Raw genomic sequence first — 15,942 nt, forward strand, 5'->3', positions numbered from 1 at the left:
AGGCACACAGTGTCATGGGGGGACCAGGATTGGGAGAGGTGGGGGTGCACCCCAGACAGCTTCCAAGAATGGGGACCCAAATCTGCAAGAGGGCATGTATGCATTCTTGGTGCAGAGAACCAAGGCTGTCTAAAAGAGCCAACACAAGACAAAAGGAAGGAAGAGCCTGGAAGCCTTTATGGCTGATAAACGACTACGCACATGGAGGACGTTATTATCTAGTGATGTTCAGCTTCCTTCTCTCCCGTACCTTTCTCCAAATTAAGACTGGGTGATACATCAAGACATTTCTACTAAGTGTGTCTAATCTGAAATAGATGAAAGAAGTAGGTCATTTTCCCAGGTACTTATGTCAAGATTCAGACTAGAATCCAGGACTCCTAAATCCTGAAATTTACTTCTTTCTGCTAAGCCGTTCCATCCCTGACAGAGCCAATGCCGGGTTCACTGTGCAGACTTCCAATTAATCAGAGTAGAAAACACTATTTGCCAAGTGAAAATCCTCTATTTTGAATTCTTAATCCCCCCCACCAGCTGAGTTTACCACAAAGACATGAATATATAATTGAGACATAAAGAAAACATGCCACCAAATTAAACTGCCCTAATTTTAAATCAATAAATTTTTCTCAAATAACATGAAATGAAGATCTCCCGAAAGAAAAACATCCAGCTCCAGTATCTCCAGGAGTCCTTCTCCACTGAGCCCAACTCCAGCAGAAGCCAATTAGATTTCTCACCAATGTCAGACTCTAAATTATCACAGACAGCTCTCAACAGGAATATAAATCTTACACTAGGCTCCAAGGGGTGATATCATCTAACCTAAGTTGGCCTGGAGACATCTAAAACATTGGGTGTCCTCTGCCCACCAGCTCTTGGGTACCAGTGAGAGGCAGATACTGGTGGTGGGTGGTCTTGTGGACCCGAGGGGCTGCGGACCCCTTCCTGTGATTCTCATTTATCCTTGGCAGCATCCTCACCCTCTCTGATTCAGTCATCATGATGACAGAACTAAGAACCCCAGTTTCAAGGACTCTGTTAGTGCAGGGGTCCCCGACTTTTTTGGCACCAGGGACCAGTTTCATGGAAGACTGTTTTTTCACCCATGAACCTGCAAGGGGCAGGGATGGTTTGGGGATGATTCTAGCATTATTACATTTATTGTGTACTTTATTTCTATTATTATTGCATCAGCTCCACCTCAGATCATCAAGCTTTCCATCCTGGAGGTTGGGAACCCGTATGCTAGTGTACAAAGAAAGGTACCTTAACTACAGTGAGGGAAAGTCATCATCATTGATGTGACTGCAATTATAAAACATATATTGCTATGCTTTAAATACTGACCTTATGGCAAAAGAATCTTTGCATTTTCCCCTGTGTATCTGGACATGCGAGGGGCCTTGGACTGGTTGGGTTTGGATCTGCTCTTCCTTCCAACACTTCTCCAAGGTGTGCCGCCCCTGACAATTGCCATTCTCTATTCCACTGAGAGCCTTCTGGATACTTGCCCTTTGCCAAGACAATGGAATGCAACTTTCCTTGAGGAAGAGAAGTGATGTTCTTGTAGGACGTCAAGGGAAATCACAGGACGCCCATCCTTCTGATTATCACTGAGTTCCTTTCTGGACACACAGGCCAGCCGAGATGCAGCCGATCTCCCTGGCCACACTTTCAGTGGTTTCATACCAGGACCCCTGCCCTGGGAGCCTGTCTGCTCCTCACTTCTCCTCCTACTTGTCATACATTCTCAGACTTTCCACCTTTGTGCATGCCACTGATCCTGCCTGCTCTGCTTCTGGCCAGAGGCCCCCAAAAATCCTGCTCACCCCAAAGACCCCAGAGAAATGCGATCTTGCAATTTTCCCTAATCTTGTAGATAAAGTCAGTTCCTCCCTTTCCATGTATTCATGGTTTCTCTATGTATAAGCACCTGAATTCCTGTGACCTTCTAAGAGGGTTATTTGCTAACACCACATCTCCTCTGCTAGACAAGGTGGGCACTCTGAACATTTGTGTGCCCAGCGCCTGGTTTCCAAATGTTTGTTAAATGGAATTGAAAGTTGACAGCTGACAATCCTCAAGTTGACAAAAGATGGACTAAGAGACTTGGTCACCAGTTTCTCCCCATGCCCTAGGAAGCTGGGCATTTCAAGTTTAGCAAGAAGAGGAGAGAGGTTTCAGATGTTTCTGAGTCACTGACAACAGTCATGACCTTCAAATTAAAGATGCTGTTCTTGATCTCACTTGATACACACTCTTACAGGGATGACCTACCAGAACCTTTAGGAACAGACTCATGAGGCAGATCCAGCAGGTCACAAAGCCGTAAAGACACCTCATACAATCCTTCCTTGAAAACATTTGCTTCGAGCTCAATTTGAGGAAACCACAAGGGGCCTCTGGTGTGGAATGAGAGTCTGGAGGAAGTTATTAGGAAGAGCTGCTCACTCAGGATCTGATGTGTGACCTCTCCCCAGTGAAAAAGGACAACAAGGCTTATTTGGAGGTTGCAGGGCTACACAAGACCCAGGAGGAATAGGAGCCACTTTATTCAACCTCTGGTATGAGAATCTGAGGAAGTTCAGACTCCCTGGGGAAAACCACCTAAGGGAGAATTCTGCAGCTGCACAAAGACCTCCCCTCAGAAACACTAATTGCCTGCCTGGAGGGACACTGTCAGACTCCCGTAAGGCTTGCTGTGAAGCGACAGGGTCACCCAGGCTTTCTGCTTCCCTAGAGCCCTGTGGTGTGGACAGTTTGGACACGGGACCCATAATAATATGACTGACTGTGCTGACCAGGAAGCCCCAGCAGGCAGGAGCCTAGTTTTCCCAACTGCCTAGAAAACTGGAGGACCCTCCCCAGCAACACCAGACCACACAGAAAATGCTATTATTACGCCTATATAAATTTTACTACAGCAATTTCCTCAGATTCCTTCAGTCTAATAGACTCTACCCTACTTGGCTTAGCAGATGGATGACGTTCCAGGGGGTTTACTAAAATTGAGTAAACTCGCTCAGAATTTTTGCCCCCGCATGGCCCATAACCGCATCAAAAAAGTTTTAAAACTCAGCAGGTAAAACTGAGTCGCCTCATTCGCATGCTGTCGAAATTCTGTGAATCAATGTCAGGTAAAATGCCCTACTTCCTGTCATTCTCCAGGGTGCTCTGAGGAACACTTGAATTGCGTGGCAGAATTTAATTTCCTGACTTTGGGGAAAGTCCGGTGGAATTCAGAGGCAGTCTTACAGCCAGGCCAAATCTGCATTTTCATCTCTGCCCTGAATGGGGCAGGGAGTGGCTAAGACAGTCTGGAGAGCAGTTTGGGATGGCAAACGGGACCTTCAGTCACGCAAGGCCACTGGCAGCTGAAGAAGGCAGATGGGCTCAAAAGATGACTTCTGTGGACTCAGGCTCAATGGTGATGCTCCTCCATTACGGACTCAGGGAGACGCAGCCCGAATGGAAATTAGATGGTGCAAAGGTCTCCTCAGCTCCAAGGGAGCCTTGCAGGGCCAGGGGTGGGCAGAAAGGGGGGAAGGGGAGGCAGACTGCTTTCCTGAGGATGTGACTGGAGAGACAGAACTCCTTGCTTTCAGTTTAAGGATTAGACCACATGGTTTCGTTTGATCTGTTGTTTTTCAAATTCCCTTTTGTTCAGGTTTGGGGTGGGGAGGGTCTGTGGGGCTTGGTGTCTAGAAATTAAAAGTTATTGTTCCTGTTCTCTTAATCATAATAATGAGTTTGGCTTGACAAGGTCAATTAATTATTCAGGATTAGGAAGCAACACTATTATACCTATCAGGCGGGTAAGAGGGGAGGGCTCTGAGTAGGAAGACAATACAAGCTAAAAGAAGGGCTGGTGTTTGCAAAGCTCTGTTTATTGTCTGCAAATCACCTGCTGCTGCGGGCTATTCCCTGGCCTTTTCCCTTTCTCTCTGAATCCCCCAGCCCAAGGAACGGACAGCCACATCCTGGCTTCCTCTTCTTCTTTCTGCCTTATTCCACAGACATTAGTGGAGGCCCCGCTTCACGTGAGCTTCAGAGCCTGTTTGACTCCAAAAGGCAGGTAATTAACTATCAAACAATAGGAAGGATTTTCAGATTAATTCTGCCCAGGAAGAACTACGAAAACTCATTTACACCAAACAAAAGGGAGGGGGTGATTAGATCCTCCAGTGACAAAAGAGAGACCTAGATAGGGTCTAGAAAACCGATAAAGGGCCAAAAGCTTGTGTTATTATTATTATTATACCAATACCTCCATTTTTATAAGCACTATATTCTACTCTTCTGTATCAAGCAAATAGGTCTCTAAGTGAGATTTAAGCTCAGCAGGCAGACCACCAGTCAATTTCTGCCCTCTGATAAATGAGCAGAGGATGAGATGGCTGGATGGCATCACCAACACAAGGGACATGAATTTGGGTAAACTCTGGGAGATGGTGAAGGACAAGGGAAATCTGGCGTGCTGCAGACCATGGAGTGGCAAAGATTTGGACCCAACTTAGTGACTGAACAACAACAGAGACCATTCCCGAAGTTTCCATAAGACCACCAGGGTGGTTTCCCTGCACTAGAGGGCTTTTATAGATACAATGAGGGCTTTGGGGATGTCTTCCATGCTGTCCTGAATTTGGAAACAATTCATACAAAGTGTTTTTGTTCACTCTGCTTTCCAGAATGGGGCCTCTTGCAAGGAGCAATGAAGACAAGCGTAGAGCTTTTCCGAGAAGCTTGCTTTGGCAGCCGGATCCAGAGGGGAAAAGAGTTAAAGTGTGCAGCTGAACTGGAGAAGCGGCCTCTTATTAATTACACTCATAAAGCAGGGCACCCTGAGGTCAAAGAGATGGAAATCGCTAGACCCAAATTTTAATAAATTGTAGATGGAGCTTCCTCACTCTGGTCTCAGAGATTACATTATGGCTGCCTAAGTGGGCACGCAAACCCCTGGGTGGTCTTTTTTACTCTTCACAAACTTATTTTGAATGGAGAATTCAAGGCATCAGAAAATCAAGAATTCCTAGTGTCTGAAGCCCCCCTCTCTGTTACCCCCCGCGTCTGCTGAAGCCCCCGCACCCTGCTGCCTCTTCATCACAGGGCCCTTTAGATGAGTGAGCATCACCCTGCCCCAGGCTCCAAGGCCAGAATCTCCATGTCCTGGTGGACGCGCCTCCCCACCTCATTCGCACACTTATCCAGCTTATGAGTTATTCCTCTGCTTTTTAGGACAAAGTTCCTGACTTCGGAAGTCCTCCTCTCTACAGCTAACAGACGAACCCCAGACCTACATCTTTTCCCAAAGTTCTCTCTTGTATTTAAAGCACCACCATCTTTTCTAATTTCCGTCTTCTCTCCAAAATCCCATCCCTGTTTCCACCCCACACCTGGCCTTTGAAGTCAATGAAGCCCATTTGGCTTCAGCACCTGCTGCCCAGGTGATGGTTCAAGGCCGCTGGGGACATCCCATCTGCACCGTTCAGTACAGGAGCCACCACCCCCTGTAGCTCTAGAAGCATCTGAAATGTGGCCAGTGTGACTGAAGGAGTAGATTTTTAAATTGTGTTTGGTTTTAGCTAATTCGAATTTAATTTTAAAGCCACCTTACTGAGCAGCTACTTAGCTCACCTGTTCGTCTGGCCCTCATCCTTCCTGCCACCAGCCCCAGCTGCTTGCCCCCACCTCCCTCCCACACCTGCTCCAGAACCGCTCTCCTCCCAAGGTTGCCCCTTGCTCCCGACCTGCCTCGGACACTTGCCCCACGTGACTGCCTGGGCTCCTCCCCGGATGCTGTACTGGGACAGTGCAAATCGGAAGCACCATCAACTCTATCCTGCCGGCTGCTCTTACACGCCTGGCCATGCAGGCTGAGTTCCCTGGGCTTTCACACTCTCCCCTCCTCTGCCCGGGGCTCTCCATGGCTCAACTCCAGAGCTGCTCCTTCACCCCCCGGGCTGCCCATTGCAGGGCTCTCCCTGCAGCCCAGGCCAGCCTGACCCCTGTCCCCACTCCAGTCACTTCACCAGTCCTGCCAGGACCTTTGGAAACCACCCCACCCCTCACCAGCATTCGAAAGCTCTGGGAGAATTTAGGTAGCTCCAGAGCTATCTACTTTAAAAAAAAAAGAAAGAAAAGAAGACAACATACACACAGAAAATACAATGCAACAACTACAGGTAGTGAGACAAGAAGAGATGGACCCACTAATAAAAGGAACTGAACACCCCCTCTTTCCCTTTTCTTTTACTATAAGGACATGACAGATTATCGGCAGGTTTTTAAAAGTATCCTAGGGAACCAAGGACAACTCTAGAACTTGACACAGTGAAAGGTTTGCCCTGAGGGGTGGAAAGGCTGAAGATACACTAAGAACTCAAGCTCTGGAAGGCGCAGGAAAGGAAAATCCCAGCCTTCAGCCCTGAGCTTGAGCCAGAGGACTGCCCGTTGCCCAGTGGCCCTGGGAAACATGGGGGCCACATAAGTGGACCAGCCTGGTCTCTGTAGAGATGGTTCTGAATGCTATTACAATGTCTGATCACACAGCAGTGGGGTGAGAGGATCCAGGGGCTTGGAGGAAGTTGGAGCCCCAGAAGGATTTAGCCAAAGTCTACACTCCCAGAGGGGCTTTCCAGGTGGCGCTAGGGTTAAAGAACCTGCCAGCCAATGCAGGAGATATAAGAGACGTGTGTTTGATCCCTGGGTTGAGAAGATCCCCTGAAGGAGGGCACAGCAACCCATTCGACTATTCTTGCCTGGAGAATCGCATGGACAGAGGAGCCTGGTGGGTTACAGTCCATGGGGTCACAGAGAGTCAGACATGACTGAAGCAACTTAGAAACTAAATTCCTGGGGAGGGCTTGGGTGTGGCATCCAACTCCATCCACTCCCCATGAAGGGGACCTCATGCTTCATGGGTGGCATTTCATTCATTTTCATGTGCCTAGAGCTGGGCCAGGGTCCTAGGAAGCAGAGTTGTTCTCAATGGTGATTTATGTCCCACCCTCGCCTTTATGAATGAAGGCGAGGGTGGGGGCAGGTACAGAGGGCAGAGTGGCTGGTACTGAGGCAGACTCAAGGGTGGAACCAGGCCTCAGCAGGGGATAAACGCACAGAATCACAACCAGAGAGGAGACCCCGTACAGAGAACAAGTCGGGCAGCAGGGGTATTTGATAGGAATGAGGGAAACATAATCCCAGACTTCAATAAGCTCATATGATCCTGTAACAAAAAATTACCTTCCTTTTGTGTGGGTTTATTTATGTACGAAGCTGACTACGCATACCCAAATACACACACTCCTGGGTAAAAATATCAGTTTACTTCCTTTCTGCTGCTGCTATGATGTGTGTGTCTGTCTGTGAGCGTGTGTTTAATGATCACAATACAGTTTTGAAAAGTTCATACATCTTTCAACACTGTTCTGCAAAAGTTTGAGTGGGGATGTCAACAGAATCCAGAAGTCCGCTTTTGCAGGGAATGAGGCTTATGTTCAGAACAATAAATGATCCCAAGATAAATACGTTTCTTTCTTTCTTTTTTTAATCCTGGATGGTGATGCATCCTCTTTCCAATACAGAAACAGGGAAGCCTGGCTGTATTTAGTTTGTCTGATTGCTTTTAAGAGCAGGGACAGGCTGGCTCCGAGAAACCATGGTCCTCTATTCATTAAAGTGTCAATAATGACTGGTCCAGGCATATCGACAGCAGATTAGCTGGGGCTGAGTCTGTGGACAAGACCAGAGCCTTTTTTAACCCAGCTCGTTTCCAGATCAATACACCCATCAGCATTCAAAAATTAGCCCAAGATGAGATTTCGATACTCAAGGAGGTGTGTCATGCTCAGAGGCCACCTCTCCAAGCCAGGGGTATAAATGCCGAGCTGCGGATTAGACACTTTCCATCAGCGTGGACAGGAGGGAGCATTGCTGTAGACCCCATCCCCTATGCCCTGCCCCTCAGGCCTCCCCACCCCTATACACCCAACCTCCCCTCTTTGAGTCTGTGTGAGTCCTTGCGGCTACAATCTAGCCATTTGCTTCAAGAAGCATTTGTTAAATGTGCACTTTGTTGAAGACACCTGCCAGGTGCTCGTGGTGAGAGTGTATGGGTGTGTGGGAGGAGGGAGAGGGGAACTTAAGAAAGAAATGGCACAAACATGATCCTTGTTTTCACGGGGGCTTCCGAGTTTCTCACAGCTATTTCCATTTTCTGGCTCCAAAAAAGCCCTGCTGCCTAACACAAGTGTCTGTGATGGTGCAGAGCTCCTAAGGTCTTTCTGTCAGTGTCAGACACTCTCAGCGGTAAGTGTGTGTGTGTGTGTGTGTGTGTGTGTGTGTGTGTGTGTGTGGAGGGAATGGGGCCGGGGGCATGGGATGTGGCTTCAGTCACACCACCTGCTGCGACCTGAGCCACTGGGGCTTCCTTCAAACCCCCTTGCGGAAGAGTGATTCTCAGCCTTCTTCTGGCCAATTCTTCGCAACAACAACAACACGCTCACCCACTGAAACCACCTCAAGGAACAAAACCTATTCTTCTGTTAGTGATACACTCTGATCCTGTCTCTGCAATCTCATTTCCTTTAAAAAATGCTGTTTGCACTCAGCAGTTTGAAAGATATTCATATATAGAACCAACAAAAGAAAAAAGCCATCATCATTTTCTTTTGGAAAAAGAAGAGGGGGAAGAAAACAAACATAAAATGCAAACAACACAGTATGACCAAGGTGTGTCGCAGCACGACGGGCTCAGAAGCCTCAATGGCCTAATCCCTGAGCAAGTGTCTCTCCAGCCTGACCTCTAACCATCACTGCCCACCGACTTGCCTTTCACAATCGGCACCCTGACCCCGGCTGCCCTCTCTCCTGCCTTCTCCCAGCTTGCTCCCCGTGAATCTTCTAGCTCCTTCCTATTCATCCTCCCTGAACCACCATCCTGCTCCCTGCGTTTTCACCCACCATCCACACTCCCTGTGGGTGTGCTGCCAAGGGGGTTGTTGGAGACCGGGAGCATATTGCCCCTGGCCTGCCATCTAGAGGGATGAAGAACAGGAGAGAGACCCCAGCAGAGGCCCCAGCTCCATCACTTGGGGGCTTCACCTCTGAGGTAATACAATAAGGTATCTGGTCCACACACAACTATGCTTTTTAAAAAGTTAAAAACAACTGTATCTTTTAAAAGTGAAAGCGTGAGTCTCTCAGTCATGTCCAACTCTGCAACCCCAAGGACTGTAGCCTGCCAGGCTCTTCTGTCCATAGGATTTCCCAGGCAAGAATACTGGAGTGGGTTGCCATTCCCTTCTCCAGGGGATCTTCCTGACGCAGGGATCAAACCCAGGTCCCCTGCACTGCAGGCAGATTCTTTACCTCTAAGCCACCAGGGAAGCCCTAGCTAACACTTAAATAGCATCTCTGTGTGCCAGACCCTCTTTTGTTTCACACTCCAGTACATGGAATGTGTAATCCTCACCGCAGATGTTTGCAACACTGATTCCATTCTACAGATGGAAACCCTGAGACACAGTTGGTAACTTGAGGTTCCCCCAAGTCAGAAAGCGCTGACTCGCTGACAAGGAACCTGTCTGTGTGGTCACCTGTGGTCTGAATGTTTAGCACGTGCTCTGCTTATGGGGAAGTACAGAAGTGCCAGAGAAGCACAGAGACAGCAGAAGTAAGAGAGAAGCGAAAACACAGATCTCAAAAGCTGGGGGTAAGGTGAGAGGCTCTGAGGAACGGGAAGGGAGTGGGGTGCAACCAAAACACGGAGAATCAGACACAGGGATTAAAGGGGAGACGTGGCCCAGACCTGGAGGGGAAATAGGAAGCAAGCAAGCTGCAAACAGCAGAGGTGGCTGTAATGGCTGCATCCCAGGTAGGTGTCTAGAGCACCGCGGTCGGCTCTGCCTTCTTTGCAGGCTGTGTGAGGGATGGCATATGCGCAGAGCCAGAAGAGCTAACACACTGCTCTGAAAATAAAGCACACTTAGCGCTGGATGGAACCTTTAAAAAACTCAGAAGAGAAAAAAACCAAGGAAAGAAATAATGAGGAGATAATTTTCTGAGGCAATATATTATTGGATCAGGAGCAAAGAAAAGGCCCCAGATCCTAGTCCTATTCAATGGGAAAATGATTTGAAATTTCAGCATCTAAGGGCAAAGCGAGAATCAGGAAACCATCCTGGCCAGATGGAGCAGACAGTCTCATCTAAATTGAGGATCACAGTGAAAGTGTGGAACACAGGCCCTCCCAGCCACCCCTGGCCGCCCCCAAGGCTGCCTACCTTGCACGATGAGGTGGACGCGGGAGGTCTTGGGGTGGTTGTCCGTCTGCACGGAGCAGGTGTAGGGGCCCTCGTCGTACACGTCCACGTTCTGGATCTCGATGCTGTACTGGGTCTGGGTGTTGCTCAGGAGGACCACGCGGGGGTCTAGGCACCACTTGTCATTCCCGGCATAGAGGATGGTGCTGTGGTTCAGCCAGGCCACCCGGGTGACCCGGTTGTCAATCGTGCACCTGGAGGGAGGACCAGATGGGTAAGTCAAGGGACCACAGGGAAACAGATGCCATCAGGGTCTTCTTGGCAAGGCTGGGATGACTGGTCACCCTGCCCCCAGTGTACCCACAGGCACCTCCTGTTTGATTTGGCCTGGGTTTCAGCATCAGAGGCCTTGCAGAACTGCAGCCTCAGAACAGTGGCTAATTCAAACTTCCAGGTCCTGACTGACTCTGTGTCTGAAAACCCCTGAGCACAGAATGGTTTCAATAGTCCTAAATATTCAATAGCTATAGCCTGGAGTCATTGTCCATCCCAAGAATAGCTGGGCCCTGGGACTACCCCCACCTCCCCTCCCTCTGAGATTTCCATGATGCGCATGATGATAATTCCTCGCATTACTTTCTAAGTGTTCTGGGTGTACTAAGTTGTCCAATACTCATAACAACGCCATGAGGAAGGTCCTATTGGTGAAAAGAATTGAAGAACAAAGACACTGAACGCCTCTCCTAAATCACACAGATAATATGTGTTAGATCAGAAACCCAGACTTTAACTACTAAACTTTCTTCCTCTCATCTCAGAATAGCAGATTCCAACAGAAGGCTTTTGAAGTCAAAACTAAATACAGACCACCACCATTGCTACTTCTCTTCATTACACCCAGGGGCAGAAATGTTCAATTACTGCTAGACTAAAGGCATTTTCCAAAATCTCAAAACTGTTTGCACCTGTAAAAATAGATTTTCTTTCTTTTATTTCTGCATCTGGAGTCCCCAAATTGTGGAAGCTCCCTTCTCTTTTCCTGCACTTTCAAATTTCCTAGCTACTCTCGCCAAGTCCTCATCAAGTTTCTCTGCATTCATTTCCTTCTCTAGCTACACAGAATATGTTCTATGGCCTGAGGATAAATTCACAAATGCAGTGTCCTGATCCTGAGTATAAGGCTGGAAATAGCAACAGAGCCACAGTAGGTACAATATTGCCTCCAATTTATATCTTCTTCTGCAGAGTACAAAGCGCTTTTACATCCACACTGTGATTCTTGCAGCAAATTGCTGAGACAGATGATCTTACCATTCTCCACCTTAAAGATCAGGCCTCTAGGGTCAGAATGGCCTGATGACTTGCCCAGGACAGAGAGCAAGGGGGTGATGGAGTCAGCCCTCTCAGCTAGGTTCTAATTCCTAGTCCTGGGTTCCCCTGAGGATGTGCAAAGGTGAGGTTTCCAGTGGGGAGGGACAGTGGCTTCCATTGAATTCTCAAAGTTGTCTGTGACCATAAAAAGCCTGAGGACTCCTGCCAGGCTCGTCCGCTCCCCGAGGCGGTCCCTCTCGAGACCGCTCTTCTGTTCTGTGCATCCTTTCCACTCGTACTTATGTAAATGTCACAGGATCATTGCTGGGCCTCTCAGGCGCAGGTGTGGAGGCTTGCTGAGAGCCCCTGTGGGGAAAACTGCTCAACCAGAAACACCTCTGTCCGCTGTCCAGCTCGCTTCGTGCCGCTTACTGCATTTTTTTGTGTTTTTTTTTTTTTGTTGTTGTTTGTTTGTTTTTTTGGACAATAAAGGAGAGAAATGATGGGAAAGCTGACCAGGGGAGTATTTCTGAAAGTGGGCATGGACCACTTGCATCAAAATCAGGTGAGGTGTTTGTTACAGATCTTCTTGTCCTACGGATTCAGAATCTTTTGGAAGACAGACACACAAATTTCTAACAATACCCCAGTTGGGTCATGTACCCACCTAAATTTGAAAAGCACGGATGTAGAGAGGGGTGTCCAGGACCAGGCTGCATGATTTGTGGTTTTCAGTGCAAAACACAAATGCAGAACCCTTTGTTCAAGAATTATTAAGAATTTCAAGACGGTGAGAGCATGGCATTTAACCAGAGCAGGGTCCAATGTGAATAAACACACACCCTGAATGGATGTCACATTTTATAAATTTCCTTGGACTCTTACTGAAATGCACATTCTGATTTGGTACATCTGGGGTGGGGCCTGAGATTCTGCAGTTTCAGTAAGCTCCCAGGAGATGACAGTGCTGGCGGCCCCCAGACCATTTCTTCAACAGCATAAATCTAGAGGGAATCATATGCATGTGAAGGCTTGAGGAGCACTGAGCTATTAATAGCACTTCACCACAGGAAAGTGTGATCAGAAAACCAGCAGATGAGCATCACTTGGGAGCTTATTTGAAACACAGATTCTCAGGCCCCCACCTCAGATGTAGTGAAATGGAACCTGTATTTTAATAAGCTCTCCAGTCACCAGAAGGCACTTGCAGTCTGAGCCGGTCTAGAGCACATTTGCTGTCAGCTGCGATAGCAATATCCTGAACATACCTGGGAAAGTGCAGCCAATGGAGGAAGCACCTGATGCTGGACCTCCCCTGAGGTTGTGCTTTCCTTGCACACCTGATGCTCTTCCTCTCAGGCTACCTCATTGAACTGTGGATTTGAACCATAATGGTCTGAAATCCCTTAAGAACAACACACTCCACAGCTTGCTTTGCTAGCATTGTACCCGAGATGTCATTCATATTCATGACCTTAAGGGCAACCACTGCTCAGGATTTTGCTTGGACGCAAATGGAGGAGTTGGCTAAACTCATACTCATGGCTAATGTTTACTGAACACATAATACTATATGCTAGGTACCCTGCAAGTCTATGGGGCTTCCCAGGTGGCACTAGAGGTAAAGAACCCGCCTGCCAATGCAGGAGATGTGAGAGATGCAGGTTCAATCCCTGGGTCAGGAAGATCCCCTGGAGGAGGGCACGGCAGCCCACTCCAGTAGTCTTGCCTGGAGAATCCCCCTTGGACAGAGGAGCCTGGCGGGCTATAGCCCATGGGGTTGCAAAGAGTCAGATACAACTGAAGCGACTTAGCACACACACACTGCAAGTGTATGCTGTGTGTTGTTTTATCATCTAGAAAAACTTGGTTGGGTTCACTTATTACTGCCAGTTTACAGATGAGGCTAACTGAGTCTAACAAATATTATCCAAACGAACTAAGATGACCCTGATAGATAAGCTGCAGAAACACGATTCAAACCCAGTTTTTGTTTGTTTTCCCTAAAGTCAGGGATCTTGAATGTCCTTATCCAGGGCCTCTCAAAAGTCCCCATAATGGGATGAATTGAGAGTAGCATGGAAATATATCCATTATCATATATAAAATAGATAGCCAGTCGGAATTTGCTGTGTGACACAGGGAACTCGGCCCAGTGCTCTGTGACAACCTAGAGAGGTGGGGTGGAGTGGGAGATGGGAGGAAGGTTCAAGACGGAGGGGATATATGGTATATCTGTGGCTGATTCATTTTAATGTGTGGCAGAAACCAGCACAATATTGTAAAGCAAATATTTTGCAATAAAATACATATTTTTAAAAGTCCCCACAACACTTAAATTCAACAAGCACCAGAACCACCTGTAATTCCTGATAAAGGAGAGACTGCTCGGCTCCTACCTGGGCTGGGGACCCCATTTTGAGAACCATTAATTTAGACATTTCTCTGGTTGTTGGTGACATGAGAGCTGCAGCACAATGGGCATGAGGAAATGACTCTCATTTAAAACACTTTTCTACTACTTTATAGGAGAGAACTTTCTTACAACCGACATTCTCTGACAAGCCAGAAGCAGAGTCCTGGCTATTTTCTCCTCCAGCAGCTTAAATGCAACCAGACACCAGGTAACGGAGCTGCTGCAGGACAGGCTGATCAACAACCTCTAAACTGCCTGGTAATTGCTTCTGATGCCCGTCAAGGGAGCATCTCGCAGCCTCCTGGTGAACATGAGAGGACCACGCTGGGCTTTCTCGTGAGAGTCTAATGACTGGAAATTGACTGAAATGGAAGTGGTCTCACCACACTGCACCACACTCACAGGGCCAAACACGGCCATTTGCAGAAGCACTCATGCTCCAACACACCCAATTTCAGCGTGGTTAGGCGGCCCCCTTGTGAAATACTATATGGAAAAATTGGCATAGCTTCCATCCTGGCTTGGGGCACTTCCAAGGTCATGAGTAGATGTCCAAACTGTCACTGCTGGATATCAGTCTTGCTGAGTCTCCACGGAATTAATGTGGCTTCTGCAGAGCTGGATTGCAAAGGTAACCTGGCAGCCAACTCCGGGCCCTTCCTCACACCTGCCCCCTTCTATCTGTCTCATTTATCGAGCCTCTACAACCATGTACAGGAGACAATTCTCCTGGCTAGTTTAAAAAAAAAAAAAAGTGAAAAGAGCATGAGTGCACTTCCAAGCAGAACTGAAGCTTCAGTTAGTGGGAGTCGGGAGAAGACTGGGTGGAAAACTCAGTCACCAGGCTTTCTTTTTCCAGGCATAGCCCTTAATTCACTTTGACAAAATTACTCCTGAAATCAGATGTATTTCATTGCTATTTCAACTCCCCCAGGAAGGGGATCAACTCTAAAATTAATCAGGAGTAAGTAAAGCTTCAAACTCAACCGGCCCTAACTAATCCAGGCGAGAGTAACAAGACACGGCTACTTGTCACTGGAGAAGGAGTCACAGGCCGGTGTGAGGCAGGCCAGGAAGAGAAGAGAGCCAGGAAGGATAGGAGACTCCCTGCCCCAACCTTGAAGGTCTCCATCCCTCTCCCACAAACTTGAGATGCATCAGACACCCACCCTGAGCATCGTTTCCTCTGCCTGTCCTGAAACACATGCAAAAAACAGAGGAACAACCTCTGCACACACTGGGCTTCCAGCCTGAGCCCTGGGACTCCCCAAACTCCAATCATCTCTCCATTCAGAGCCTCAGTGCCTGCCCTCACTTGCATCTACACTCCGGCCCTCCAGCCAGTAGCCCTCAGCCTTCCCTACTTCTCTGATAGGTCCTCCCTTCTCACCAGACTGGAGGCTCTCCTTTCCCATGTGTAGACCCCCCTGGACCATGCATGGTCTCGCCTGTATGCAACATCCTGGCAGGATCCAGACAGACAGAGAAAACCTGGGAGGCATGTTTTGTTCACCCCTTCACTGCTGTGCCCATATCCTCCTCAGTATGTCTGTCCTCACCCTGTTCCTTTCCTTGCAGCGGTTTCTTCTTACAGAGATGGGCCTGGTCCATGTGAGTGCATGCCGTCAAGGGTGTCCGGCCTGCATGGATAGCCTGCATCCCCTTTGATGATGAGGAGTCTCACGTGTGGTTGCCCAGAAGAGGACCAGCCCCATGGAGCTATGCCAGACCACGCACCTGAATGCAGTGCATGGCGGGGAGAGCTGATACACCTGAAATTTTCTGCAGCTGCTCCGATGATACCAAGGCTCTGAAAACGCAGCCCTCTGTGCCCTTAATCTCCCGCTGATGAATAGCGGCTTTATTATAGTGGCTGCATTCGTACATAGAGGAATAGCAAGAGAAAATGATTAAGCAAGGCTAAGAAGAGTGCTGCAGAGATAAAACATA

The 15,942-nt window shown here is 48.1% G+C and overlaps 1 protein-coding gene across 6 annotated transcripts in view; it reads right to left on the bottom strand.

Annotated features, from left to right (window-relative positions):
- The window catches only part of NTM (neurotrimin), a 1,022,340-nt gene that overhangs the window by 260,986 nt on the left and 745,412 nt on the right, over positions 1-15,942 (bottom strand). For all 6 annotated transcript variants that reach the window (XM_043452247.1, XM_043452249.1, XM_043452245.1 and 3 more), the window contains one exon: positions 10,287-10,519. In XM_043452247.1, the coding sequence (XP_043308182.1) occupies positions 10,287-10,519 (233 nt within the window). The remainder of the gene's footprint in view (positions 1-10,286; positions 10,520-15,942) is intronic.

Source organism: Cervus canadensis, chromosome 29, assembly GCF_019320065.1.
Source record: "Cervus canadensis isolate Bull #8, Minnesota chromosome 29, ASM1932006v1, whole genome shotgun sequence".
Lineage (NCBI taxonomy): Eukaryota > Metazoa > Chordata > Mammalia > Artiodactyla > Cervidae > Cervus > Cervus canadensis.